This window comes from Podarcis gaigeae (genome assembly GCF_964106915.1).
Source record: "Podarcis gaigeae genome assembly, chromosome: 2".
In the NCBI taxonomy this organism is placed as follows: Eukaryota; Metazoa; Chordata; class Lepidosauria; order Squamata; family Lacertidae; genus Podarcis; species Podarcis gaigeae.
In genome coordinates this window covers 111,489,162-111,513,818 of record NC_139679.1, presented here as the reverse complement: position 1 = coordinate 111,513,818, position 24,657 = coordinate 111,489,162, and the positions used below count along the sequence as shown (strand labels likewise).

General features: G+C 45.5%; 1 protein-coding gene across 4 annotated transcripts in view; it reads right to left on the bottom strand.

Moving 5' to 3' along the window:
* Window positions 1-1,794: 1,794 nt before the first annotated feature.
* LOC310837985 (C-type lectin domain family 2 member E-like) overlaps window positions 1,795-24,657 on the bottom strand; it is a 47,014-nt gene continuing 24,151 nt past the window's right edge. Inside the window, exons 1-7 of one of the 4 annotated variants that reach the window (XM_083725283.1) lie at window positions 12,573-13,259; window positions 12,216-12,363; window positions 9,180-9,707; window positions 5,922-6,044; window positions 4,759-4,949; window positions 4,551-4,657; window positions 1,795-2,934 (exon numbers count right to left, since the gene is read on the bottom strand). In XM_083725283.1, coding sequence (XP_083581409.1) covers window positions 2,799-2,934; window positions 4,551-4,657; window positions 4,759-4,949; window positions 5,922-6,044; window positions 9,180-9,330 — 708 coding nt within the window. In that variant the 5' untranslated portion in view covers window positions 9,331-9,707; window positions 12,216-12,363; window positions 12,573-13,259 and the 3' untranslated portion in view covers window positions 1,795-2,798. Of the gene's footprint in view, window positions 2,935-3,212; window positions 3,767-4,550; window positions 4,658-4,758; window positions 4,950-5,921; window positions 6,045-9,179; window positions 9,708-12,215; window positions 12,429-12,572; window positions 13,260-24,657 lie in introns of those variants that run through there. The other 3 variants (XM_083725282.1, XM_083725285.1, XM_083725284.1) reach the window with 3 other exon arrangements.

Genomic DNA, 24,657 nt, shown 5'->3' with positions numbered 1-24,657 from the left:
GGGGGTAGGGTGCCAATTGTCCTGGCTCCACTGGCCTCTCTCAGCCCTCTGTGACAGTAGCCTGGGCACAAACAATGTCTTATCCAGGATTTAAACACCACACAGCGTCTTCCTCTTAAGCCCTCTCTCCAATTAAGATAATGGCGTTCTCTTCTCTATTAGCAGCCCAGGCCGGCCCGCTGATAAGAGAGAAACAAAGAGCAGCCTGCAGCAGTCTGGAGCAGGGCCAAATCTCCCAGAGAGTTGCCATAGGATGCAGCTGTGGCGATTATAAAATACTTCAAAAACTGACTGGGTCAGTTAAGATAAAATATAAAAGATTAAAAGAAGATTAAAAGAAGTCCGAAGAGCACTGGTAAGCACGTCTTACCTCGGCGCCATGTTGGCCCCTCCCCTCCAGGAGGAATCAAATCCAAACTCTTCTTCTTCTTCTTCAGGGATGACACCCGGGTGGGCCGCACCCACCACACACCCCTTCCTCTGCCACTACTACTACTACTACTAATAATTTTTTATTTATACTCCACCCTTCCCGGTTCAAAAACCGGGCTCAGGGCGGCTAACAACAAATTTAAAACACTTAATTGTAAAGGCAGCATAAAATACAGTATAAAAACATGAATAACAATAAAATTAAAAATCAAAATTAAAAATGCAAGAAAAGAAAAAAGTTTCACCTGCTACTAGTTTCTGATAATAATAAAAATAATGAAAGCTCTTGTTAAAATGGGCAGAAACAAGCTAGGGATGGCTTGTTCATTTCTTTTCATGTACCGTAGATTCTGGCGTATTAGGTGACTGGGCGTATTAGACAACCCCCCAAATTTGCAGCTGCCGGGAGAAAGCCGCCCAGTGCGGAGCGGAGCCCACTGCCAGCTGCTTCGGAGCTGCCGCAGCAGCAGCAGCAGTAGGCGGGTTCCGTTCCGCGCCGCCCATACCCGGCGTATAAGACAACCCCCGACTTTTTAACCTCTTTTCCGGGGTTATAAAGTCATATATGCCGGACATAAATTGTTGCAGTGAAAAAATTAAATATGAAAGAAAATTGGGCTACCTACAAAACTGTATTAAAAGAAGAAAACGGAGAATTGGGATTAAAGGATTATACAGAAATTAAAGCTCATATTAGTGATTGGTTCCAATATATTCAAATTAAGTATAGATTAGGGAAAGATAAAAAGTTAGGATTTGAAAAAGAAATATCAAAATTCGATAAATACTTAATACAAGAAAAATAAAAATATATATCTAAATTGTATAATCTGATCTTAGAGTGGGAAACAAAGGATGAATTGGTTAAAGTATCAATGGGCGCAAGATATTGGGAAAAATATTATGTTTGAACAATGGGAAAAATTGTGGAAAGAAGATATGAAATTCACCATGTGTTATATATTGAAAGAAAATTACCTTAAAATGCAACATAGATGGTATTTAACACCTGAAAGAATAGCAAAAATGAATAAAAACTGTAGCAATGTCTGCTGGCGATGCAACACTGGAAAAGGTACTATGATCCATATATGGTGGAATTGTTTAAACATCAAACAATTTTGGGAAATAATATATAACGAAATGAAAAAAATGTTCAGATATTCATTTAGGAAAACACCAGAAGGTTTTTTATTGGGAATAGTACCAGGAAGCCTAAAGGAAGAAGACAAGACCTTATATTTATATGCAACGGTAGCTGCAAGGCTATTGATTGCGAAAAATTGGAAAAGTAATACTGTACCGACAAAAATAGAGTGGCTTGCCAAATTATTTGAGTACTACAATATATCCAAAACAATGGGAGAAATTGGAAGGATCTTAAAAGAGAAGATAGATAGGGACTGGAAGGTGTTTGAAAGATACTTGCAAAATCATATCGAAAAATCAGAACTCCTATTAGACTAAACAAGTTCCGTTTCAAATACTGAAATACTAAATAAGATGGATAACAATGTGTAATAGAAAAAGAAGTATAAAATTAGGTTAAAGGTGTGTGAAAGAAAGTAATAGAAGTGGAAAGAAATTGCAATTGAGTAGATTGGAAGTCTAACACAAAGGATGGGGTGAGGGGTGGTGGGTGGTAATGGGAAAAGGAATTATTTGTGGGACTGAGTGTAGGTATGTTTGAACACTTTTAAGGAGTGTATGAAATGTATGTTTGTGTGCTTGTATATTTGTAACATATGTGTATTAATTTTGAATTATTTTAACAACAACAACAAAAAAGTCATATACGCCGGAATCTACGGTATTTATCTCACGGGTTTCTGAAGACGGATCAGCCTTCCCAATGTCCAGGAAGCTAGACCAGGCAGAAGCTGTGTGGCTCTGCCAGTCTCTCCCTCTCCCACCCGGGGCTCCTCTTCAAGGCTTCCCTCAGGCAGGGCAGGAAGTAGGCCAAGAAGCCTCTGGGGGTTACTATGGTGACCGGAAAACCTGAGATGGGACCCTATCTTCCCCACTGAGCTGCAATACCCAGAGTTCCCAGGGCAGAAGGTTGGGTGTTAAACTACTCATAGTTTCTCAGCCCTCTTTCATCAATTAGCAGAATATTATAAAAGCAGCACAATCCTCCTACGCTCTCTCTTCTGAAGGAAAGGATAAATTGTCCAGGAAATCTGCACCAAACACTAAATCTAGAACACCCCAATAAATTCCAGTTGTTGTTTTTTCCTCCAGCAGTGTTCACACATTCAATAGCTTGGGTGGATAGCGCAATCTCTTTCTTCTGTTGTGGAAGCTGCAGGGGGCCAGCAGATCATGTGTACCTCATTGAGTGTGATCTATAGGAGTCAGAAGTATGTTCAGTGCACAGCTAGTGCCCTTTCCCATCTGTGAACTGGTTTGCTGCAGATCCAGCGTTCTTTACTTAGCCTGCTGGAGCTGGCAACACCTTGACGGTTTATGTACGCAGATTCTCCTCCTCCCCGAATTTCAAACCTAAAATTTCAAACAGAACATATGTTGAAATAATAATAACAACAGCACTTTTATTATTTACATTCTTTATTTCCTTGACATCTGATGGGAGGGCGTTCCACAGGGTGAGCAGCACCACTGAGAAGGCCCTCTGCCTGGTTCCCTGTAACTTGGCTTCTCACAGTGAGGGAACTGCCAGAAGGCACTTGGCACTGGACCTCAGTGTCCGGGCTGAACGATGGGGGGTGGAGATGCTCCTTCCGGTATACTGGGCTGAGGCCATTTAGGGCTTTAAAGGTCAGCACCAACACTTTGAATTGTGCTTGGAAATGTACTGGGAGCCAATGCAGGACCAGTGTTATGTGGTCCTGGCAGCAACTCCCAGTCACCAGTCTAGCTGCCACATTCTGGATTAATTGTAATTTCCGAGTCACCTTCAAAAGTAGCCCTACATAGAGCGCATTGCAGCAGTCCAAGTGGGAGATAACCAGACCTTGCAGCACTCCGGCAAGACAGTCCGCAGGCAGGTAGGGTCTCAGTCATTGTACCAGATGGAGCTGGCAGAATTGACATGCTGCTCCATGGACAGCCGTGAGTCTAAGATGACTCCAAGGCTGCACAGCTGGTCCTTTAGGGGCACAGTTGCTCCATTCAGGACCAGAGAATACCCCAAACATGCCTGCCCCCCTGTCCCCCAGAATCTGAACTTCTGTGTTGTTGGAATTCAACCTCAACCCATTAATCGCAATTCATAGAAAATATCCATAGAAATATCTCTGGGAACTAGCAGAAGACCAAGCAGAAGAAGAAATGCCAAGCATAGGTGCAAGAAGGCCTGGAAGCAAATTTTCACCTAAAGAAGACAATTGCATTCATATTCATATAACACAAATATTCATATTTCTAAGCAGCTTTCCCACCAAAATATTTTCTTTAGAATCTGGCCTAGAAAGGAAACATCAAACTCTTGCTGCACTATGACTGAAAATGAACTTCTATGTGTGCAGCTCACCACAAGGTGGAGCTCTGTGTATAATAAAAGAGAAGGCTTCTGGTCATTCAGGCAGGCTAGTAGTAACAATTGTGAAACTACAAATGTGCCTTTGACAGTGGCGTGCAGTGAATTTTTTTCGTAAGGGAACAGTTAGGGCAAGTGGTGTCAGTTTGCGATTGGGGTGGAATGGGGAACAAGTGATGTTGCATTATTGCCATGTCCAACATGGGCATCACACCTCCCTCTCTAAGCCAGGTAAAAGCTTCCTGGGCTTTGGGAAGGAGGTGCCAGGCTTTAATACTTCGGTACACTTATTTACTCGGAACATTTAGGGGACTAGCGTAGTCCCCCTAGTTCAGTGACTGCATGCCACTAGGTTAGGACATGCAGTGCTTTTTTCAGGGGGTACTCAAGGATACTCAGAACCAGCACCATTTCCCCCCCCCCCCCAAAAAAAAAAAATGTTACAAGCATGGCACTTACTGTAAGAACTTCGTGGTGAATACTGGCACCTTATTTTCTATATAAAAACATTAAATGTCTGCATAGCCCGGACATTTAAATGGCTGGTTCTGCTGAATTTCTAGTTTCTGGACTTTGGCATTTGTTTCTTGACACACAACAGAGGGGGAAAAGATCTCACCCGTTATTGAAAATGGTGCCATCGATCCATTTCCAAGGTCCCTGGTCATTCATCTTTTGGAGACCAATCCAGTGGTCAGCAGGACCTTTGTATCGTCTCAAGAAACTCTTAATAAAGAAATGAAGTGTGAATAAATTTTCAACCCTCATCCAATAGAGAATCAACTCTATTTTGGGCTGCAGACTGTGCTCTGCATCTTTCCACTCACCATCTCTTCTTGGGAGTCAATCATGACCAAAGAGGCATCGAAAGAGGCACAGTAATTCTGGCTATAAGTCCAATTTCTGTCACTGTCCGAAAAATAGTAACATTTCCATTGGTAGCCAATCCAGCCGTCCGGACAGCATTCATTTGGAGTGGAAGGAGAAGGTAGGGCGGTTGGCAATACTGCACTTCTCCCTAGAAAGGTATCAGAAAGTGAGACAGAGTTTATATATACTCCTACCCAAAATAAAGGTCAGGCAATGTACGCCACTCATCAACATTATATCTGTGTGCTGCCTTTCCACAAAAGGAATCCTGCTCAAAGCAGCTTGCAACAAAGAAAATGGGAACACATCTCAAGCATCATAAGAACAATCGCATAAAAATACAGTTTAACAACATAATTGCAAATACACCACACACAAAAACTGTGTGCAGGTCTCTGATCAACCCCCATCATCTCCAGGGGGCCTGGATAAGGGTGGGGAAATGAGGGTAGGAGGGAGGGCAGACAGCCCAGTGCCCATCTCTGCCCACAAACTCAGGAGGTTGCAGGACATAGAGCAGCTTCTCTTGTGGCTCAACCATAGGTGAAGGTGAAGGTACCCCTGCCCGTACGGGCCAGTCGTGTCTGACTCTAGGGTTGTGCGCCCATCTCACTTAAGAGGCCGGGGGCCAGCGCTGTCCAGAGACATTTCCGGGTCACGTGGCCAGCATGACGAAGCTGCTCTGGCGAGCCAGCACCAGCGCAGCACACGGAAACACCATTTACCTTCCCGCTATAAAGCGGTACCTATTTATCTACTTGCACTTAAGGGTGCTTTCAAACTGCTAGGTGGGCCATAGATAGTCAACTTCAATTGACTAGCCATGAAATACACAGCCAGGGTCTAGTTGACTCTCCCTGAGAAAGGCCTTTGATTAGAATTGTATCGTACAATTTAAATCACTTGAAATTGTGTGTGTATTATGTGTGCATATTGGTCTATTATTACAGTATACAAAGTCTACCTTGACTGAATGTAGGCCCCCATCCGCAAATGCTTCCAGGCTACCTCAAATGAATGCCAATAAAGCTCTTCTAGCTGCTGGAGAGAGGAGATTTGTGAGAGCAGGTGGCCTGTACATAAAATGGCAGACGTTACAGCAAAATGGCTCTTCACTTACTTGATAAAGCAATGCTGCTGCTGATGATGATGATGGTGATGGAAATGATCAGAATGACATTAAGCACCAAGCTCGCAATTTGTAGTCTAAAAGGAAGTTTCTCTTTTCCTTTTTTGCACAAACCTGCAGAGGGAAATAAAGTGTTAATGTGTCCTTGCTTTCAGCAAGATGCCGGACAAGTCCTTCTAGAATTCCAGTATCTGGAAGGCTCCAAGTCTACCAAGGCTTGGGTCGTCCACCCACATTGAAGGTGTGAATTCAAGCTTGCATCACAGCAAGATGTCATACCACTCAACAGGCCTGATTTATGCGGGACATCCTGGAATTACAGAAGCCAATCCTGGCTTCTGATTGCATCCCAGAATGTCCCATTTTTAGGTCCGGTGCTCTGGTGCAGGTCAGCTGGGGACCAAAAAAGAAATGACCCAATTTTGGTCAGCGGGATGTTGGAAGGGTAAGAGATGAACTGAGTTCACCTGTGGCATCATGAAGCTCATAGGCTTGGTGCCTCCCACCACAAAGTCAGCCAACTGGTAGGCCTCTGCGCATGGCTGGTGAGTCACCAGTTATATATTTTATTAAAAAGTATTTACATGCCACCATCTCCTAAAATATCAAGGTGCTGCACAATAATATTTTTACTATAAAACAAAAATCACCAGAAGAAATAGTAAAATAAATATATAAATCCTGAAAATAACTAGGAGATCAACAACATTTTAAAGAGCTGTGTAGGCTTGCTGGCATAAGAAAAGGTCTTCAAGAGATGCTTAGAAGTCAAAAGTGAAGATGCCAGATGTATCTGTGCTGGAAGAGCCTTTCACAGCTTGAACTGGTGGCATTAAATGCTCAACTTCTACCTGAGAGAACTTCTACCTGAGGTTATTTGGGCTTCTGAGATGTGCTCCTGTGGATGATCCTAATAATGAAGCTGGGATATAAGGGCTCAGGTGGCCCTTAAGGTATCCTGGACCAAAGTTCTTCTGGTCTTTGTATATGTAGACCAGGCATAGGCAAACTCAGCCCTCCAGCTGTTTTGGGACTACAACTTCCATCATCCCTAGCTAACAGGACCAGTGGTCAGGGATGATGGGGACTGTGGTCCCAATCCAGCTGGAGGGCCAGGTTTGTGCATCCGCTGCAAACATTTTAGCAGAGCTGCCATGTACTGTCAACCATCTGCCTCCATCAGAGGTCTAGGCATTCTACAAAATCTGGAGCTTCACAGCTGGGCTGGAGGGCAGCCCCACATAGAGAATCCAGTTTCTTTTTAAGAGCAAAAGTTGAAGGGACTGAAAGAACTGAATGGAATGTGATACATGCCAAATGCCACATGGACAATGCCAGAAGACAGAGGGCAGCACAACCCGTTGTGTGAATCATTAACGGTTAGCCAATGTATGTACGCATGTGCAAGCAGGGAAATTTGAAATTTCACTGTTTGTATAAGCTGAGCACTTGCTGTTTTAGAGGGATTGTAATCCCATCCAGAACAGGTAAGCAGCCTATCTCCTGGCAATGCAACTGTTGTAACATCTGTCCTGTTAAGCTGGACTTCCAGAAGTTATGCTTGTCAGTGTAAATTGCCTAATAGTGGCAGCCTTGTTAAATCCCCTGGCTGCCAAGATTGTTTCCAGAAAACAGTGCCAGTCAAGGGAGCTGCAGTGCCATATACTGCTATATTATAACTATGTACACAGAGCTTTGGAGCAGCCCCCCAGATGTTGCTGGACTCCCATCAGCCCCAGTCATCATTGCCAGTGGTCACAGGTAATGGGAATTGTAATCCAATAACATCTCGAAGGTCACAGTTACCCATCCCTTTTAGAGCATCTGAATTGCCCTCAAAACAGAAGTTGGAAGTTTTTGTTGCTGGTAGAATGGAAGTGACAGGAGATCTCTGTCCTATGTAGAAACAGAATGGGATATTTTGTTCATGCATCTCAGGCTAGTGCAGCAACCTCAAGCAAATAACCTGAAACCATTTTAAACTTGATTGTAAAACAAACCATTAAGGGGATACAGTTTAAGCCCTTGCACATTTCTGTATAACATAGGGTTGGTTCCAACACATCACAGGTAGATCCATTAATGTGCAAAACAAAATGCATTAAAATGAATTGTTAAACCAAACAACATTTTCCTATGCTAGAAGAAGCTTTATTCATTCAATACAGGATAGTGAATTTTCAAGCTTGCCTCACCCAAATAAGTCAAACTAGCAGTTCGTAGTTCACGGACCAGGATTAGCAGATGTACTAAGGTTGCTATATTAATTATATGCTGAGGATGGCATAACTGACAGTTAAAGAAAACCAGGTCCAAATGTAAGGACTAGCCAGCAAAGTGGTTCGTTAGCAATATGCAGCTCTGAGTGTCTGCTTTCGGCAGATAATTTTTTTTCAGTTAATGGCATGTAAACATGCCAACACTTGGTTGGTCAGATTGGGTTCCTGGAAGAAAGAGGAACCAATATGTTTTGAAAGATATGTTCGAAATAGTGTTGCATAACGCAAAGTTGTGAAGTCAGTTGAGCAGGGGTTCTCTGCCAGGGGATTCGGATAGTATCGTTTGCTTCTCGATTTGCTGAGAATTTTATTTATTTATTTATTAAAAAATTATAAGTCACCCACTCAAATATAAATGTCAGTATGGTCTACTGTAATGTATACCATTCAACCCAATCAGATGGGCATCATACAACAACAACAACAGCAAAAGCATTAAAGTGCCGCTAGTAAATGCTGTGGACCATGCGCCTGCACTTGCAGATTCCTGGTCTCTTTCTTATCCGAGACTCTCTAGGTCTGTGTGCAGCAGGAATGGGGACCTTGTGATATTCCAGATGTTTTTGGTCTACACTGGCCATGCTGGCAGGGAGTGATGGGAGGGAGTTGGAATCCAGCAACATCTGGCGAGAGACAAGCTCTCCATTCTTGGTCTACATGGAAGGGGAAGTGGAAGAACAGCCAGGAATCTCTCTCCTCAAGGGCAGCCTCACCCCCTTCTCCTTATGCATGCCTGCGTGAGGAAGGATAGTTCCATCTGAGAGAGGAGCTAAGAAGAGTCTGAGAAGCCTTCCTTGATTTTCACACAAGTGTCTATGTACCCATCCTTTTCCAATGGTTTTTAATTGCCTGAATAAATTAGCGTCTCCATGAATTTGATTAGTTGGCCTGCATTCTGCAGCTCTCATCCCAGCAGAAAATCCATAACTTTTCTGACAAACTCATGCCTTTCTCTTCAGAACTCACTTACCATCTACACAATGGCCCTGTTTCAGAGAGAAGACTTCTCTTGCTTGTTTGGTGCTTCCATTACTTATGATTCCACAACATTCCCCATTCTCTGCTGCATCTGGATTCATGGGGAGCCTTCGCTCTGTCTTTTCAGTTTCATAGAAACCCATCTTTTCTTTCTTCCAGGAGGATTCACAGACCTCACAATAAATGCTACTCAGCCCTAGTTACACTGAGTTTTGCAATTTCTTGAGATATGTTCAAAGCAGTTCACTGGATTGCAGATTCAAGCACAGTTTGGCTAGGTGATGTGGTGAGAAAACACCCTTTTTATATACCACTTAATTGTGTGCTTTAATCGGACACTTTGTCCAGCCAAGCTGTACTTAATATGTTTTCCACTTCCCTGTTTTGTCTTCGTGACTCTTTTTATTCCTAACAAAACGAAAGCCTCTTCAGAGTCTGAAGCATCAGTTCTGTGCTTTTGCCAGAAAAAAATTCATCACAATATCAGTTTTCGTCATAGCATCAATGTCCCAATAATCCTCTGTGGAGACAAAATTACAGAGTGGAGAAATAAATAATCTCTTCTTGAAGTCTTTAAAAGGTGCAGTTTTGCTTCCATACTAGTATATCCCCCCTAAGGTAGTCCTAAAGGTAGTCTTACGTATACTAATTTACAGAGCTGGAAAATTCATATATGAACTATTGCTTCTTTTTAGTCTAAATGATTACAGTAATATTTCTACATCTACTTGATGAAATGAAAGCATTGAGAAAAGTGAATGGAAGGAGCCCTTGAGATAGTTGAAGATGGTATTGTATTATATTTCCTCCCAGTCTCCCCCTACCCAGCTCCTCCTTCTCATGAATCCTTATGAGGAAATGTCGCTCTCCTCTGCACACGTTCCAGTCTGTCAACATCCTCCTTAAACTGTGGTGTCCAGAAATGGACACAGTTAGTTACTTTGAGTCATCACTGTAGTCACAACAGGAAAACCTGTTTCCCCCTTTTCCACTTCCTTTGCAATCTCACCATTTCAGCTCTTCGGGATTGAGGGTCAGGAAATTCTACGCTTTCCAGAGAAGAGCTGTCAATCCTCTGCCTATCTGGTTGCCTAGCCTCTACGCCCCCTTCTTGGAAACAGTCTGTGCTTGTTCTAACTGTCTCAGTAAACCATGATCTTGGTAGGAAAGGGGTGGGGGCTGGGTCTGCTTCCTCCTGCAGCCTGTCAGATTCAGAGTCAGAGCCTGTCTTTCTTCCATCTCCTTCCTCGCTTGACTCCGTCACGCTCCTGACCCATACTTAAGGGGCCATTACCATGATTTTAGCCCTTGCTGGATCTAGGAATTAGCAGGGTCTCAGGCATGCAGCCTAGCCCCCCCCCCCCATCTCCTCCGCTAAACTTACAACAATATCTAATTGGGAAGCTACTATGCAAATATAGGACCACCCACTGGCCTGGCATTGAGAAAAAGTGAAAGAGAGCAGCCCCTGAGATATTTGAAGATGGCTATCCTATCTCCCCTCAGTCTCCTCTTTCCCAGGCTAAACATAGCCAGCTCCTCCTCCTCATAAAGCTTGGTTTCCAAGCCTTATGAGGAAACCTCGCTCTCCTCTCCTCTTCACACGTTCCAGTTTGTCAACATCCTCCTTAAATGGTGGTACCCAGAAATGGACACAGTGCTCCAGGTGAGTGCTATGTATTGAAGTTCTCACCCTGGCCACCAGGGGGTATTGTGTATATAGTTTTCACTCAGGTCCACGTCAGTTAATTTAGGCGGCAAACCCTGGGCTGTTGTTGTTACAATGTTGACAGCTGGCTGCCTATAAAAGCAGGCCAGCTGAGCTGTTCAGTTCAGTTCAGTTCCAGCTTACTTATAAAGAACCACTTGGAGAAATCTCTGTGTTGTCTGCTATGTCCACCCACAACTTAATAGTGAGGTCTGACCCACTTTAATAAAGGTGTCCGGCACAAAAACCTCCGAACGGATCTGCCTAATATTTGGCAGGCTTAATCCAGAGAGGCTCATATTTCTGCAAATTTCTTCCACTTTTCTCTGAAGCCTGAATAACAGTATAGCCATTTTTTTATTCCCCACTATATTGAATGAGGGGGTGAGAACTTTGGGTTGTATTCCTAGCAGGGCTAGGAGAATGTTCTGTCAGCACAAAGATTTCTCCTTGCCCAAGGGATCATTCTCCCCCTCTCCTCCCTCACGACCCCCAAAGGGATTCTAGGAGTCTCCCCAATCAAACAAAGCCGTCCTTATATTATTGTAGAAATGTTTTTTCTTCAGCCGTCAACTCTTCCTCCTCCCCTCCTCCTTTCCCCAATCTCCCTCTCCCCATCTCACCCTCTCCCTTTCCTCCCCCTCCCCATCTCTCGCCCCTCTATACATTGTAGATTTTTTTCTATTTTGGCAGAACCACAAATTTTGGTCTGAGGATTTGTGTTTTCCCCTCTGGGTTTCCTTAAAAAATAAAAATAAAAAGCCACCTTTTGGACTAAGTCTTCTCTGTCCTGTCTTGTTAACTGTATTTATTTTTCCCGATTTTAGCTATCAATTGGTACTTTTCTAGAGTCAAAATGAGAGTACCCCAAAAGAGTACCCTCTTTTAGAAAAAGAGCCCTGCTTATGAGAGAAGTGGACACGGAGCAATGGATCCAAACTGCAAGAAAGAAGATTCCACCTAAACATTAGGAAGAACTTCCTGACAGTAAGAGCTGTTCGACAGTGGAATTTGCTGCCAAGGTGTGTGGTGGAGTCTCCTTCTTTGGAGGTCTTTAAGCAGAGGCTTGACAACCATATGTCAGGAGTGCTCTGATGGTGTTTCCTGCTTGGCAGGGGGTTGGACTCGATGGCCCTTGGGGTCTCTTCCAACTCTATGATTCTATGATTCTATGATTTATATTATTTTAGAAATGTTTTTTCTTCAGCCCCAAACCCTCTCCCCCTTCCTCTTCTCCTTTCCCCAGTCTCCCTCCCATCTCCCTTTCCTCCCCCTCCCAATATTTCTCCCTCCCCCAATATATTATAGAATTCTTTTTACCTTCTGGCAGAATCAATCCAGCGCCAGGTTCTGCAGTGCAGGAACAAGTATCTGCTGCCTACCAAGCCCACAAGAAGCAAAATAGAAACTGTTTTCAAAGCGATTGGTCCGTACTACTCATCGCCTCTTCCTCCCCCTCCCCGGCTTCCTCGTTTTCGCCAGCGAAACTAGTCAGCCGTTTTTGGCTCCAGCTCCTCCCGCCCAGCCTTTAATCTCACCCCCACCTTGAATCTAGAGATTGTTTCAATTGCCCAAGGTCTTCTCCCCTGCTTCAGAGAACAGTGCAACCCTGTTAGAGGCTGGAGGCATTCTTGGGCACGAAGTGTAAAAGAATTTTTAACATGATTTAAAATCAACCCCACAAACAAAGGGCAGGACCTCCCAGGGGGGAATGTGATCACCCTCAATGTGCAGAAGGAGAAACAGCTGCTGAAGTCCCGGCGCCAGTTGGCAACTTAGCTATTGCTGAATTTGAGACTAACAAATGACAAGCTTGGTTGAAGCAAGGTACGTATTATAGTAAAAGAAAATTAAAAGTGTTATAATGGCAGGAAAATGCCTGTGGAAAATTAAAATGAGCATTGGTTTCTATAATTCTATAGAATTATAAAGCAACTGGCAGACTTAGCTACACAATAATGTTTTTAGCTGGCGCCAAACTTGTTTATTCAGACTGCTTTCCAGCAGCTGCAACTAAAACCGATTCCTGTAATGTCTGTTAGTTGATTGAAGCCAACAGGGCAAGCCAGAACTAAAAAGGGTGGAATTGTCCTCCTCGCCTCTTCTTTCATTGGTCCTTCTGGCTTGGCACAAAGACTGATATATATTTTTTAAAATCTCTTATGTCTATTCTTACTTGCCTTTTCTCCAAAAGAAATAAATGCTATACAGGGGCAGAGGAAGAGGGGTGCGGTGGGTGTGGGTCACCCCGGGTGTCACCACTGAGAGGGGTGACAAAATGCCGGGCGGCACTCACCAAGGGGCCTGTCGTGACACGATGGCTTGGGCACCCGCAGGCGCCACACTGCCCCAAACGGTCTGCCCGCTGCCTCTCCCACAGCTGGAGGGGAGGCTGAGTGGGAGGAGGCAGGCAGAGTCACCCCGCCCTCTCCCTGCCCCTATGGGCAGCTCACCCCACCCTCACCCTGCCCCTATAGCGGCTCACCCCACCACTATAGTGGCTCACCCCGCCCCTATGGGCAGCTCAGCCCACTCTCACCCTGCCCCTATAGCGGCTCACCCCACCCTTACCCCACCCCTATGAGCAGCTCACCCCACCCTCACCATGCCCCTATAGCGGCTCACCTCGCCCCTATGGGCAGAACACCCCACCTTCACCCTGCCCCTATAGCAGCTTGCCCCGCCCTTAACCCAGCCCCAATATTAGCTCACCCCGCCCCTATAGCGGATCATTCCACCCCTATAGTGGCTCACCCAGCCCCTATGGGCAGCTCACCCACCCTCGCCCTGCCCCTAATGAAGGGGTACAGTTAGGGTTACCGCAGAAAGCCCTAAAAAAACCTGTTTGTGAATCCCCCCCCCAGCCAGGCCTCGGCGTACGCATTTTAAAAACTGCATTTTCCTCTAAGACAAAAAAGCACGAGCTAAGCAGTCCTCTGTAACAAAAACGCTGTAACAAACCCAGAGCTGGGAACAGTAAAGCTTTCGCTTCCCAGATCCCAGATAACCTTGTCCTGGTACATTGATTTGCAACATACTTCCGAGAACAGAGCCAGAGAACGAAAAGCAACATTTCTATGTAAGAATCTGTGAAGGGGAAGAGGAAAAAATGGGTTTTTAAAAAGGATAAAACCTGCTTGTAAAATGTTTTCGGTGCGTCTGCTCCCCCCCCATGGCAGAATAAAACACTCTTTCTCTGGCTCACCCCACCCTCACCATGCCCCTATAGCGGCTCACCTCGCCCCTATGGGCAGCACACCCCACCTTCACCCTGCCCCTATAGCAGCTTGCCCCGCCCTTAACCCGGCCCCAATATCAGCTCACCCCGCCCCTATAGCGGATCACTCCACCCCTATAGTGGCTCACCTCGCCCCTATGGGCAGCTCACCCACCCTCGCCCTGCCCCTAATGAAGGGGTACAGTTAGGGTTACCCCAGAAAGCCCGAAAAAACCTGTTTGTGAATCCCCCCCCCAACCAAGCCTCGGCGTACGCATTTTAAAAACTGCATTTTCCTCTAAGACAAAAAAGCACGAGCTAAGCAGTCCTCTGTAACAAAAACGCTGTAACAAACCCAAAGCTGGGAACAGTAAAAGCTTTCACTTCCCAGATCCCAGATAACCTTGTCCTGGTACATTGATTTGGACTCATCCCCCCCCTCACCATGCCCCTATAGCGGCTCACCTCGCCCCTATGGGCAGCACACCCCACCTTCACCCTGCCCCTATAGCAGCTTCCCCCACCCTTAACCCGGCCCCAATATCAGCTCACCCCACCCTCACCCCGCCCCTATAGCAGCTCACCCTGCCCTTGCCCCACCCCTATGGGCAGCTCGCCGCGCCCTCATCCTGCCCCTATAGCGGCTCACCCCACCCTTGCCCCACCCCTATGGGCAGTTCACTCCGCCCTTGCCCCGCCCCTATGGGTGGATTGCCCTGCTTCCGGCCGCGCCACCCCAGGCGCCTGAGTGGCTTCCTCATCTGCTGACGCTATGTACAAATCGCAAAGAATTTCTTTTTGCTCTCTGGCTGGCAGTGGCGTAGCGTGGGTTGTCAGCACCCGGGGCAAGGCAAGTAATTTGCACCCCCTAACCCGTGGATTTGCGCCCCCTAACCCTAACCCCCAGATGTTGCGCCCAGTGCGGCCGGCCCCCCCTGCACCCCCACGCTACGCCACTGCTGGCTGGCTCTCCTTCTTTTCCCTTTCTACCATGGAGGGGAAGGAGGGTCAAAGCAGCCTCCCGCCAATGATAGCGGCAGGAGGAGCCGCTGGCCATTGAAGCCTTGCAGCTGCTTCGTTCAACTCCCCCCCCCCCCCCCACGATGCCCTAACGTCATGCATGCAATGCTGGGAGACTGTGTGTGTGACGTCATGGCCCTCGCAAGCTGGCACCTCTGCTTCTCATCTTGGGATCTACACCGCCAAAGGTAGAGATATCTGAATCCAAGAAATTTGGCTCAGGGCAGGTACCGATGCTGGGAAATACTTGCAACAAGCCAAGTATTCGTTCTGGGAAGGAACAGTTCTTTCCCAGAATATGAAAATGAAACAGGTTCAAAAACAAAACAAAAAGCAAGCAAGCAAACATCCAACACAACAACCCCCCCACCTACAGAACACACACACACACACACACACACACACACACACACACACACACGTACTTATGTTACAGAAAACTCTGAATTTCTGTTTAAACATTTTAATATTGTTGCAGGCTGCCCCAATCTCCAAAGGGATCCAGGCGTCTACCCAGACATCGGTTTCTTCCGAATGAGGAACAGTGGAGACTCTGGTGTCTTTTGGATATCTCATTTATTTACACAGATATATACAACCTGAGCCAACGATGGAGGGGTTCCCATTGTTAACACCCCAAGAAGGACCTGCTTCTTCCATAGCCACAACCTTGGATCCCAGCAGAAATCAGGCATGTTGTACGTTCAGTGGTCTGTATTTGCCTGAGCTTGAGTCTGGAATAAAGATTCTGAGCTCCTGTGTTCTGATTTGATACATGATGTCCAATCACAGAACATTTCAGGATTTGGGCCTCTGCCATTGGCCCTTGAACTCTGAGTTGTGATTTGCAGCTTGGAAGCTTAGACAGTCAATCATATTGGAGTGGGAGTGGCCCAGGCTTTTCAGGAATGTATATAAGCAGTTGCTTTGCCCCTGTTTCCCAGTGGTGTAGTTCAATAAAGGTTCTTCCTCCGACATTTCTATGGCAACAACATCTAAAGAACTCTATGTTGCTGACAATCTGGAGAAATCCAGCACCCAATCTACATCTGGACCTTTGCCTAATGTTCCAAAAATTTATCAGAATGATCAACCTTCTCTACTGGTGAGACAGGATGGACAGATCTTCCGAATTCGAAGCTGGTTCTTTGTTGGCCAGTGATCCATATTTTATAGCACATGCCTCATTAATACTCCCACAGCCACAGATGGAACCAACAGTCCTCCAATCAATCCAGGAGGGAGAGGGGGGGTTGACAGTTAACAAAACACCGTGAGACCGCCCTCCCCGCTTGGGGTGCGGTTGGTTGGGTTTTATCTTCTAGGGGTACTTACCCTATCAAACCTTCACCTCTTCCCCATATCATTTTGACCCAGGAGTCCTGGCCTAGGGATGACTTGTTAGTGAGGGGATGCTACCCCTCTATGGGGGAGGCTAGTATGGGGTCTGGGATTTCCACTGGAATGGCAGTGGGGCTAGATATCACTATCGCCGAAGAGTTTTGAGATGCAGTGATGCTCGAACCCCTTCCAATCTACGCCCCATCCCAAGGGACGAGGGTAGGGCGAGCAGGGATTACCCACCTCCATCATTGGTGCTGTGCAATGCCAGGTCCATAGGCAACAAAACCGCCACCATGCGTGACTTTTTTGTCTCGCAGGGGGTTGACCTGGCTTGCGTGACGGAGACCTGGGTATGGGAAGGTGAAGTAGTCTCCCTACATGAGATAACACCCCCAGGTTTCTCTGTCCTCCATCAATCGCAGACTGTGGGTCGGGGGGGGGAGGAGGAGGAGCGTTGTTAAACCGGGAGGATTGCTCTTTCAGAGCTCTGCCAGCACTGGCGATCTCCGGCATTGATTGTGTTGTTCTTGTGTGGGGCACCAAGGAGAGCTTGGCTGTCTGGCTGGTGTACCGACCACCCAGCACACCAGCAGCCACCCTGTCAGACCTGCTGGAGGTGGCGGTGGGCTGGGCCTTGGAGTTCCCAAGCCTACTGGTTTTGGGAGACTTCAGTGTCCATGCCGATGCCGCCCCCTCCTCACAGGCTCTGGACCTAGTGACTTCCATGGCAACACTAGGGCTCTCCCAGTTTGTTTTGGGCCCCACTCATCAAGCAGGTTATACGCTGGATTTGATCTTTGGTGCTGGCATAGATGTGATCATGCTCCCCCCTGTGGAAGAGCCATGGTCTGATCACTACGCTCTGAAAGCCAAGATTGACTTCCCGCTCCTCCCCTGCTCGGGTGGTGAGCCTATTTGGACTTGCCCACGAAGGCTGATGGATCCTGATAGATTCCGTCAGGCCTTGCGGGACCCTGCTCCTCCTGGTGACTCATTAGATGACCTTGTCGAGGACTGGAATAACCAGCTCTTGCCGGCCATAGATGAGATTGTGCCTAAGCACCCTCTGCGACCCCATCAAAACCGGGCCCCTTGGTTTACTGAGGAGCTCCAGAAAATGAAGCGGGATCTCAGACGGCTAGAGCGAGTATGGCGATGGACTCGTGATGGAGCTTCAAGAACATCTTATAGAACACTTATGAAAGCCTATGAGATGGCTGTGAAAGCTGATAAGAAATCTTACTTCGCAGCTTCCATTGCATCTGCTAGCTGTTGCCCGGCACAACTTTTTAGAATAATTAGGTCGATAATGTCCTTAGGAGGACAACCAAATTTAAGCACAAATTCGACCCACGGCTGTGAGGCATTTGCGAGCTTTTTTGCGGAGAAAGTCCTGTTGCTCCGCCGTATCCTCCCTGCCAATTTAGATACAGTGACTGAACTGGAGGCCCCTTGACTGTCTTTGGGTCCAGTGTTGGACCATTTCGATCGGATACTCCCTGCTGATGTGGATAGATTCCTCCAAGCTGGTAGGCCCACCACCTGCCTCCTCGATCTGTGCCCGTCTTGGCTGATTAGGGCTTGTCTAGATGTGGCACGGACCCCCCTGGTTGAAATTATCAATTTGTCCCTCGGCACTGAAAGAAGCAGGGGTGTGTCCGTTCTTAAAGAAAACTTCACTAGATCCTTTAAAGGTAAAGCTAAAGGGACCCCTGACCATTAGGTCCAGTCGTGGCTGACTCTGAGGTTGCAGCGCTCATCTCGCTTTATTGGCTGAAGGAGCCAGCGTGCAGCTTTCGGGTCATGTGGCCAGCATGACTAAGCCGCTTCTGGCGAACCAGATCAGCTCACAGAAACACCGTTTACCTTCCTACTAGAGCGGTACCTATTTTATCTACTTGCACTTTGACGTGCTTTCGAACTGCTAGGTTGGCAGGAGCAGGGACCAAGCAACGGGAGCTCACCCCGTTGTGGGGATTCGAATCGCCGACCTTTTGATCGGCAAGTCCTAGGCTCTGTAGTTTAAACCACAGATCCAATTACCGCCCAGTTTCAAATCTTCCATATCTGGGTAAGGTAATTGAGAGAGCGGTGGCTGAACAGCTTGGTAAGTTTCTGGAGGAAACATCGGCTTTAGATCCATTTTAATCCGGGTTCCGTCCTGGTTTTGGGATTGAGACGGCTCTGGTTGCCCTAACAAATGATCTCCGTCGACAACTGGATCAAGGCTGGTCAGGACTGCTGATATCCTTTTAGATTTGTCAGCAGCCTTTAACATGTTCGATCATGATCTTCTGGACCACCGCCTCGCTGAAGTGGGGATACAGGGCATAGCCCGTAAATGGCTGTGTTCTTTTATCTCTGGTCGGAGACAGAGGGTGGCGCTAGGGAGGGAAATGTCATCGCGCCACTCCTTGGTGTGTGGAGTGCCGCAGGGCGCAATCCTCTCCCCGATGCTTTTTAACATCTTTATGCGCCCCCTTGCCCAGATTGTCCAGAGCTTTGGGCTGGGCTGTCACCAATATGCTGATGACACTTAGCTCTATCTGTTGATGAATGGCCACATCGACTCGGACCCGGACACACTGACCAGATGCTTGGAAGCTGTGGCTGGATGGTTTCATGGGAGCCAATTGAAACTAAATCCTTCGAAGACAGAGGTCCTATGGCTGGGTTGGGATGGCATGGGGATGAGGGACCAACTCCCTTCTCTTGCGGGGGCCCAAATAGTGCCATTGCCTTCCATTAAGAGTTTTGGTGTAATCCTTGACGCCTCCCTTTCCATGGAGGCGCAAGTTACAGCAACAGCCAACGCGACATTTTTCCACCTTTGCCGCATCAAGCAGTTGGTCCCTTACCTTTCCCGCCCCGACCTGGCCACAGTGACCCATGCGACGGTCACCTCCAGGCTTGACTACTGTAATTCGCTCTACGCAGGGCTGCCCTTGAAGCTGTCCCAGAAACTCCAGCGGGTGCAGAATGCTGCAGCGAGGCTCCTCACGGGGTCTCTGCCATGGGAGCATATTCACCCAGTGCTTTTCCAGCTGCACTGGCTCCTGGTGGAGTACAGGGTCAGATTTAAGGTGCTGGTCTTGACCTTTAAAGCCCTTCATGGCCTAGGACCCTCGTACCTACGGGACCGCCTCTCCTGGTATGCCCCACAGAGGACCTTAAGGTCCAGAAATAGCAACACCTTAGAGGTCCAGAGCCCCAAGGAAGTTAGATTAGCCTCAACCAGAGCCAGGGCCTTTTCAACACTGGCCCCGGCCTGGTGGAACGCTCTGTCTCATGAGACCAGGGCCCTGCAGGATCTGATTTCTTTCCAAGGGCCTGTAAGGCAGAGTTGTTCCGTCTGGCCTTTGGCTTGGAGTCATTTTGATTCCCCCCTTTCTTTTTTCCTTTCTCCTCCTGTGATGAGGCTTTTAATGTTTCAATGTTTTAATGTTGTATTTTAATCTTGTTTTTAAGTTGTATTCATTCAACTTGCTTTTATTATTGCTTGTTAACCGCCCTGAGCCTGGCCTTGGCTGGGGAGGGTGGGGTATAAATAAAATTTATTATTATTATTATTGCTGTTATCACTGTGTCTTGCCTACACTTCAATGTATATCTCTTTCTCTTAGCTGCCCAGCCTACTTCCTGCTTTTGGTTTCTAATTCTCTCACACCACTCTGGCCTTTGCCTTTCGAATAGTTGAGAGAGGTGGGGTGCCCATTTGCTGTCTGGCACAGGGCCACTACCGTTGCTACCTTAATGAACCCATACTTATAGGAGCATTGCCAAGAAGCTGGCTGGCTATTCCAGCAGTTGAATCTCCTTTAGATTTCAGCCCTTGCTGGATCTAGGAAGGGTCTCAGGCATGCAGGCCCCCTCCCCGTCCCTGTCCTCCGCTAAACTCACAACAATATCTAACTGGGAAACTACTATGCAAATACTGTGGAAACATAGTTGTTGACAGAAAGGGTGAGAGTCCACAGTATGATAACATTTCACCCTGAACCACCCACTGGTGTAGATGGAAAACATTGATATACCTATGAAATGTTTTGACCACACAGTTAAAAAAATGTATGTGAGGGATCCATCTGCATCTGATCACCCCCATCTGGAAGCACTTCACTGGTCTGCAGCCCCAGCCCAAACCTGGTAATCTTTTCAGCTGAGAGATACTAGTCACACCACTCTCACATCATGAGTGTAATACAGTGGTGCCTCGCAAGACGAAAAGGATCCGTTCCGCGATTCTCTTCGTCTAGCGGTTTTTTCGTCTTGCGAAGCAACCCTATTAGCGCCTTAGCGGATTAGCACTATTAGCCGCTTAGCGGCTTTTAGCGGCTTATTGGCTTATTGGATAAGCGGCTTAGTGGCTTAGAAAAAGGGGGGGAGGGGGGAAACCCGCAGGAACTCGCAAGACATTTTCGTCTTGCGAAGCAAGCCCATAGGGAAATTTGTTTTGCGAATCACCTCCAAAACGGAAAACCCTTTCGTCTAGCGGGTTTTCCGTCTTGCGAGGCGTTCGTCTTGCGGGGCACCACTGTATTAATGATATATTTACTTTTACACATAAATCAAAAGAGGACAATGGAGGCTAGTGAAGAACAATTGTCTGCCATTTCTCTGCCCTCCCCTCCCCACCTATTTGCACCTGCACAGAGCAAGGTTATTTCAAGGGTTGGGTGATGGAACACTTTGGTGAGGCAGCTGCTGTTTTCTCTCCTATAGGTCCCTGCACCCCCGTTGGAAACTGGCTCTCCTCTATGCACATCAAACTGTTCTTTAAGCTATCCAGAGATACTTTAAACAATTATACACTCAAGGGCCGCAAAATGAGGCTGAGATAGAACAATTTTTGATAAATTTTTGATATTTTCAAAAATTTTGATATTTTCTCAAGAAAATAGATCAATCCTGAACTGTAAAATATCACGACAAGAGATTGAAGTTGCCATTCAGAATATGCAATTGGGTAAGTCTCTAGGACCAGATGGGCTTACCTCCAAATATTATAAGGTACTGAAAGACCTCTTGATACATCCATTAATGGAGGTTTGCAATGAGATTATGGAGGGGAAGAAAGCACCGGAAACGTGGAAAGAAGCCTTCATCACATTGATACCTAAATCAGAATTGGAAAAGACACAACTTAAGAATTACCGCCCCATTTCCCTTCTAAATGTGGATTACAAAATTTTTGCAGACATTCTAGCAAACAGATTTAAAAAGGTTTTAAGTGAAGCGATTCATAAAGACCAGGCCGGCTTTCTCCCAGGAAGACATTTGTCTGCTAACACAAGGAACATTATTGACATTTCGGAACTTCTGCAAACAAATATTAATACTAGAGCAGTGTTAATATTTATAGATGCGGAGAAGGCCTTTGACAACATTTCTTGGAAATTTATGAAGAAAAATCTGGAAGGGATGGGAGTGGGACGGGGATTTCAAAATGGGATAGATGCAATATACTCAGAACAAAAGGCTAAACTGATAGTTAACAATGTGGTGACAGAAGAGTTTAAAATTGAAAAAGGAACACGACAAGGTTGCCCTATTTCCTCACTGTTATTCATTTCAGTCCTGGAGGTGCTCTTGAATATGATTAGAGGGGACCGGTTGGTGGAAGGAATTCAGGTCGGAGCGAAACAGTACAAACTCAAGGCTTTCGCAGATGACCTAGTTTTGACTTTACAGGAGCCAGAATCTAGTACGAAAAGGGCATTACAATTAATTCAAGACTTTGGTTGGGTGGCGGGTTTTAAATTAAACAAGCAAAAAACTAAGGTATTGGAGAAAAATTTGACAGTTTCAGAGTCAGAAAGGTTTCAGAAGGAGACAGAGTTAAACGTGGTTAAAAAAGTAAAATATCTAGGGGTGAACATAACAGCAAAAAATCTGAGCTTATTTAAGGACAATTATGAAAAGTGCTGGTCAGAAATTAAGAGAGATTTAGAAAGTTGGTCAAGATTGAAACTTTCCTTGTTGGGTCGAATTGCTGCTATAAAAATGAATGTATTGCCAAGGATGCTGTTTCTATTTCAGACTTTACAGATTGTGGATAAAATGGAGTGTTTCGGGAGGTGGCAAAGAGATATCTCTAAATTTGTCTGGCAGGGCAAAAAGCCCAGAATTAAGTTTAAAATATTAACTGATGCTAAAGAAAGAGGGGGGTTTGCCCTGCCAGACTTAAGGTTGTATTATGAATCAGCAGCTTTTTGCTGGCTGAAAGATTGGCTGCTCCTTGAAAACACTGATGTGTTAGATTTGGAAGGATTTAACAATGCTTTTGGATGGTGTTGTGTATTGAGTCAAAGGATTTTATATCTGTATTATTATTGTCTGTAATTGCATTAGGGTAAAGTAACTGCCTTTTGGTTCCAGAGGGTACAGCTACTATTGGTTCATTTAAGCTGCTGTATTTGGATCCTCTGTCTTATTGGTTGCCTCCAAAAGGCAGGACTGTGATTGCCTGATATTGTTCCCTCCAAAATGTATCCTTTCTAGCTTGTTCCCTGTCCCTATAAATGTAGCTCTCCCCTCCTCAAGTCTCAGTCTTGTTGCTTTTAATAAAGAAGTGTTACTAGAGAACTGTCTCCAGCATATCATGTCAAGAGAGCTGAAATCACAAACCCCACGTCACAACAGATGGCATGCATATCTGTGGTATGACAAGGTTAAGATTCACAAGAATTTCAAGAACCATATTGTAAGGAAAGCAGTGTTTAATGTCTGGACAAAATATAAAGACTTATTAGAAAATAAGACCCCAAGGTGGTTATCACCTATGGAAGCTAAAGCTGTGAAAAGACCCAATATGGAGGTCAAATGGCCGAAATACTGGGAAATATTAGAAAGAGATGGAGACAATTGGAGATTGCAGAGTTTGGAGAAACTAAAAGACAAAGTGCGAGATTGGCTACATTACGCTCAGATTAAAGAGGCTTTTAAATTGGATAAAAAGTTAGGATTCCAGGTGGAAAAATCGAAACTGGAAACAGAACTGTTAGAACCTAAGACTAAGGTACTTTCAAGAATGTATAACTTGTTGCTGAGGTGGAATACACAGGATGAAACGGTTAAATCAGCTATGATAAAATGGGCACAGGACATTGGGTATAATATCATGTTTGCTGACTGGGAAAAGTTATGGACCACCGGTATGAAGTTTACGGCATGTAATGCCTTGAAAGAAAACATTGTGAAAATGATATATAGGTGGTACATGACCCCAGTCAAGCTAGCAAAAATGTCAGATAATAAGTGTTGGAAATGTAAGGAAACTGAAGGAACGTTCTTTCATCTCTGGTGGACTTGCCCCAGGGTTAAGGCCTTCTGGGAAATGATATATAACGAGCTGAAAAAGGTATTTAAGTATACCTTCCCTAAGAAACCAGAGGCCTTCCTTTTGGGCATTGTTGGCCAGAGGGTGTTAAAGAATGATCGAACATTTTTCATGTATGCAACAACAGCAGCAAGGATACTTGTCGCTAAACATTGGAAAACTCAAGATTTGCCCACGCTGGAAGAATAGCAGATGCAACTGATGGACTACATGGAGCTAGCAGAAATGACTGGCAGAATCTGAGACCTGGGAGAGGAAGCAGTGGAAGAGGACTGGAAGAAATTTAAGGACTACCTGCAAAAACACTGTAAATTATATGAGTGCTAAGAAGGATGAGGGATCTGAAAATGACAGGGCACCATAAAATTTGGTGAAAAGATTATGAGAATGAGTGAATTTTATGAGAAAAATAAATTTTGAATAAATATTATGGTAAGATTAGATATTTAAGACCTAGATAAAAATATTCAAAGTCAGGGACAAAATATTGGGAAAGTGTACAATAAGAATGGAAATAAGGTGATAAATTGCTGGTTAAAGTTCTATAAATTTGGAAAGTAGGAGCGAGAGACGTGAGGAAGTCCAAAAACGAAGAAAAGTTGGTTATTATATGATGCTAAATTTTATGTTTGTTTTTCTTTTTTGTTTGTTTTTTGCTATGCTGTTTTTTCTCTCTATTGTAATAAAAAAACTCTTAATAATTTTTTTAAAAACAAACAAACAAACTGTTCTTTAAGATAGACTATGCTGTACTATCTTGGGTGCCTGCTCGAACAAAGGTTCGTATAGTTAAAGCTATGGTTTTCTCAGTAGTGATGTATGGAAGTGAGAGCAGGACCATA